The 5,428-nt window shown below is 35.6% G+C and overlaps 1 protein-coding gene across 2 annotated transcripts in view; it reads right to left on the bottom strand.

Moving 5' to 3' along the window:
- LOC107686570 (synapse differentiation-inducing gene protein 1-like) overlaps positions 1–4,392 on the bottom strand; it is a 33,968-nt gene extending 29,576 nt beyond the window's left edge. For both annotated transcript variants that reach the window (XR_001634053.1, XM_016483641.1), the window contains exon 1: positions 4,074–4,392. Coding sequence is in view for 1 of the 2 variants with exons in the window: in XM_016483641.1 (XP_016339127.1) it covers positions 4,074–4,265 (192 nt within the window). In the remaining variant the exon portion in view is untranslated. The remainder of the gene's footprint in view (positions 1–4,073) is intronic.
- Between the last annotated feature and the right edge of the window lie 1,036 nt (positions 4,393–5,428).

The following is a 5,428-nucleotide window of genomic DNA, read 5'->3' on the forward strand; positions in this document are numbered from 1 at the left end:
ATGATATTTTTGTGGTGCTGCTCTCCTCTGTTCAGTGGCTTTGTACATGGCCGGGTGATTCGTATAGTATGGCACTGGCTGTGTGGTGTGTGTAAGTGTTGGCACAGTAACGGTAAATAATGGTTTTCAAAGAACGCCTTGCTCATTTGAGGTCTGTGCTGTGGGTTTTTCACGGGTGGCATGTTGAGGCAGCGTGAGCAGGCCTACTTGAATTTGAAGAGAGTGATTTTATGGGATTTATTAAAACACAGATGTCTTAATTGTTGTTTTAATATAACAGTGTCTGTGCTAGTATAATAAAAATTGTGTGTATATTTGTAGAAAGTTTGGGTTTAAGTATATTATATTGTGGTTTAGTGTGGTGCCACTAAACCACAATGTTGAAAATACAAAACGTTTCTTCACATTCAGTTAGGAATTACATGGCCCGGCAGAGAGCTTTTTTTTTGTCGTTGTTTTTCGCTGCTGTTGCACAAAAGGGGCACGATTGGTGGCGCTTTAGTACAGAAAACTGTTTTGAAGACCGTGAAGGTTCTACAAATTTATGAATGAACCGTTCATTTTAAAAACTTCCCGGTCTACTCACATTTGTTATAACATCCTTTTCAAACATTACAATGCACATAATAACTTTCGTTAACTCTACAGTAAGTAAGTCACAATACTACAATAAGTAAGTACAATAAGTAAAATCCATTATCTTTCTTTTCTGTGCTTCCAGAATTAAATCACTGAAGGTATATGTGTTTTTAAGTCTCTTTCTATGTGTCATTTCAAGCTGATGTATTTAGTAAAGTTGTGGTAACCTTGTTAAAGGTGCCCTAGAATGGAAAACTGTATTTACCTTGGCATAGTTGAATAATAACAGTTCTGTACATAGAAATGACATACCGTGAGCCTCAAACACCATTGTTTCCTCCTTCTTATGTAAATCTTGTGCATGCAAAAGACCACTGAAAAATAGGCGAATCAGAACATAACACCGACTGTGACGTTACAGTCGGGATCACTAATAGTTACGCCCCCAACATTTGCATATACCCGCCCATGTTCTATGCCAGCCGCCAGCCGAACCTGCACAGCCGAATCATCAGAAGTTCTGCAGGTATGGTGAAGAAACAAGTGATGATAATAGTGAAAATGGCAGGTCATGGAAATAAATGTTATGTTCCAGGCTGTGCAGGGGATGGGTTGATGTCTGTGTTCAGAAAGGCATGGAAAACAAATAACGCGCGTTCTAATAAATAGCCACTAAAGGGACATGGTTAGCTGCTTGCTAGCGGTAGCCTGTTACATTACAGTACATAAGATTTCACTTACCACATAAACAGAGTAAGGAGAGATGACTGAGGATGATGGCAAATGATTTACAGATCCTGAGCACCACTGACAAGCATCTGATCTTGTAAAATGTGTGGTAAGTACTACCGCTGTAGTTTACACAGTAGTATAAACAGCTTTGTTAAAAGTGATGAATGATTTGCTACTGTCGGTTGATTCTGGTGATAATGCAGTTTTGGTTTCATTGAATCTTAGCACTGCTTTTGATACAGTTGATCATAATATCCTTCTGTCACGCCTTGAACATTGGGTGGGCATAAAGGGTACAGCACTTAGTTGGTTTGAGTTGTATCTGAAATCCAGGTCATTTTCAGTGTCTGTTGGCCAGTCTATCTCATCATCTGCCTCTCTTCTCTATGGGGTCCCTCAGGGGTCAATTTTGGGGTCAAGTTTTAATATGTATATGCTTCCACTTGGTAATATCATAAGGAAATATAAAATTTCTTTTCATTTTTATGCAGATGATTCTGAGCTGTATCTTCCATTAAAATCTCGAGATTCTCTGCAGCCTCTCATCGACTGTCTTGAGGATATAAAATGCTGGATGTCAAATAACTTCCTGCAGCTCAACAATGATAAAACTGAGGTGATTCTCTTTGGTTCCTCTAAAACTAGAAATTCTGTTGCTGGGAAATTAGAAAACCTCACTCCATATGTTAAGTCTCATGTAAAAAATCTAGGTGTTATCTTTGACTCTGAGCTTTGTCTTGAAAAACAAATTAGCTCAGTTGTTAAAAATAGTTATTATCAGCTGAGGATCATCTCAAAGCTTAAATCAACACTTTCCTTTCAAGATCTGGAAAAAGTAATTCATGCTTTTATCACATCACGCCTGGATTATTGTAATTCGTTATATGTTGGTCTTCCACAATCTTCATTGGCACGGCTGCAGATGGTTCAGAACGCGGCGGCTAGATTGTTAACCAGCACCAAAAAACGCGAACATATTTCTCCAGTTTTTTGCTCTAAGATATTTCAGAAAGCTTTTTATTGATAAAAACCATCTCCTAAATCTGTGAAAAGTTAGGGGTAGTCAAGAGGATGTATATTTACGTATATAAATAACATATTGTATGGTGTATGTATTTTAACACAGCCTAAATTTAAGAATCATCAGCCAGCTGAATAACTAATAAAATGATTAGTTTTTTTTTTATTTAACAATCCTCTCACCTGTTTGGCAGTCAAATGTATCTCCCTTTATGTAGTCATGAAATTTATAAATTATATATATATATAACCACACAGAAACATTTTGATGAGTGAGTAATATATCTATATGTAGTCAAAAGTTTTTGAACCGTAAGATTTTTAATATTTTGAAATAATTCTCTTCTGCTCACCAAGCCTGCATTTATTTGATCCAAAATACAGCAACAGCAGTAATAGTGTGAAATATTTGTACCAAGTCCAGACTTAAGACACATTTTTACTCTCTCGCCTATTAATTGAATGTCAAACTGTTGTTATTGTCGATATAATTTTTTAAATTATTATTATTATTATTATTATTATTGTTATTTTAAATTTTACTTTATTTTAGAATTTGCTGTTATAAATTGTTTAAGTACATATTCACTAGAATTATTTGAGCAGTGAATCACTCATAACGTGTGGGATCAACATAGGGGATTTTTAAAAATGCAATATAGTTTCAGATTATAGATCAACCACACAGAAACATTTTGATGAGTGACTAATATATCTATATGTAGTCAAAAGTTTTTGAACAGTAAGATTTTTTATGTTTTTAAAGAATTCTCTCCTGCTCACCAAGCCTGCATTTATTTGATCCAAAATACAGCAACAGCAGTAATATTGTGAAATATTTGTACTATTTAAAATAACTGCTTTCTATTTGAATATATTTTAAAATGTAATTTATTCCTGTGATTTCAAAGCTGACTTTTTAGCATCATTACTCCAGTCTTCAGTGCCACATGATCCTTCCGAAATCATTTTAATATTCTGATTTGCTGCTTAAAAAAACATTATTATTATTATTATTATTAAATTTATTGAAAAAATGGAGTAAATTTTTTTTCAGGGTTATTTTATGAATAGAAAGATCCAAAGATCAGCATTTATCTGAAATAAAAGCTTTTGTAACATTATATACTATACCATTCAAAAGCTTGGAGTCAGTATAATTTTTTTGGGGGGTAAAAATTATAGAAATTTACACTTTTATTTAGCAAGGATGCTTTAAATTGATCACAAGTGATGATAAAGATATTTATAACGTTACAAAAGATTTCTATTTCAGATAAATGCTGTTCTTCTGAATTTTCTATTCATCAAAGAAACCTGAAAAAAAAATCTACTCAGCTGTTTTCAACATAATAATAATAATAAATGTTTTTTTTTGAGCAGCAAATCAGAATATTAGCATGATTTCTGAAGGATCATGTGACACTGAAGATTGGAGTAATGATGCTGAAAATTCAGCTTTGAAATCACAGGAATAAGTTACATTTTAAAATATATTAAAATAGAAAGCAGTCATTTTAAATAGTAACAATATTTCACAATATTACTTTTGCTGAATTTTGGATCAAATAAATGCAGGCTTGGTGAACAGAAGAGAATTCTTTAAAAAACATAAAAAATCTAAAAAAATCTCTGTTCAAAAACTTTTGACTTGTAGTATGTATATATATGTTACAAAGCTTAATGCTTGTAAATGTGAAAGAAATTAAATAAAAGACAAACACGTGGACTAATATACTTACAGAGCAGGAGTAAATCAGCGCAGCAATGCCCAGAGGTAAACAGCAGCACAGCATGGTAAAGATTGAGTAGCCGAAGTAATCTGGCACTGCATAGGCCAGTGGAGCAGCGGTCACAAAAACCGCAGGCTGCACAGCGACCACGGACTGTCCTGAATATGGCCGGGTGTGACTGAAAGACTGGCTGGGATCCATTCGTCTGATTATTGGACTTTGATTGTAATTTTTTTTCTGCCTTGGGCTCTGCAGCAATGTATGTATTACTGCACTCTTGTTCGGTCTTTTCTGTGCTGAAGTTAGCCAACAAATGGGAGGTGAGTTGTAGGTTGTAGGGGAGGAGTGACAATAACTTTACCCCTGTTTCCAATATACTCTGTGACTGCAGACACCAACTTGTGGTTTTACTCTTACTCAAATGAAATACAGGAAATATTGGGTGGGTTAAGAGGTTTATTTCATCACACCCGAGCATATTTTTGGGACCTAGTGGCAGTGAATCTTCCTCTTTTTAATCTTTTTCCTCCTGTCAGCATTCCATTACATTTTCCCATTATAACATGGGTTATTTAGAAGAAAAAGAGGTCTTGATTAAGTGAGAAACAATTTAATTTTTTTTTAAGAATGAAATGTTTTTTGGCCAAATCATTTCAAGTCAAGTCACCTTTATTTGTATAGCGCTTTATACAATACTGGTTGTGTCAAAGCAGCTTTACAGTGTCAAACAGGAAAATAGTTTGTCAGTAATGCAAGAGGATAATAACAAAGAGTCATTTTTCCAGCTAAAGTCAGTTCACTGATGATTTAGTGATGCCATCATCCAGTTCAGCTCTCTTCCAGTAGTGTCTGTGCAATCAGTCAAGCGTCCCCAACTAAGCAAGCCAAAGGTGACAGTGGCAAGGAACCAAAACTCCATTGGTGACAGAAATGGAAGAAAAAAACCTTGGGAGAAACCAGACTCAGTTGGGGGGCCATTTCTCCTCTGGCCAGACGAAACCAGCATGGCGTGGTTTAATTCCAGGCTGCAACACAGGTCAGTTTGTGCAGGGAACTTATCTCGTTCCTGTGGTCTTGTGCCGATGGTCGTCGAGGTGATGATGAGGTCTTCAAAGGGGATCTGTCTCTGGGGTGCATCTAGTTAACATGGTCACCGCTGACATTCAGGGCTGTAGAGGTTGTCTCTACTAAGTGCTGATCCACCATCTGGTCTGGATATGGACTGGATCCGTATGGCTATGGTGACCTCGGAATAAGAATGAAACAGACTAATATTAGCATAGATGCCATTCTTTTTACAATGTAGCATAAAATAGGCATAAAATAGCAGTGGCTTAAGACAGTTTTGTTGCTCAGATTTTGGT

This window comes from Sinocyclocheilus anshuiensis, unplaced genomic scaffold, assembly GCF_001515605.1.
Source record: "Sinocyclocheilus anshuiensis isolate Anshui unplaced genomic scaffold, SAMN03320099.WGS_v1.1 scaffold389, whole genome shotgun sequence".
NCBI classification, from domain to species: Eukaryota; Metazoa; Chordata; class Actinopteri; order Cypriniformes; family Cyprinidae; genus Sinocyclocheilus; species Sinocyclocheilus anshuiensis.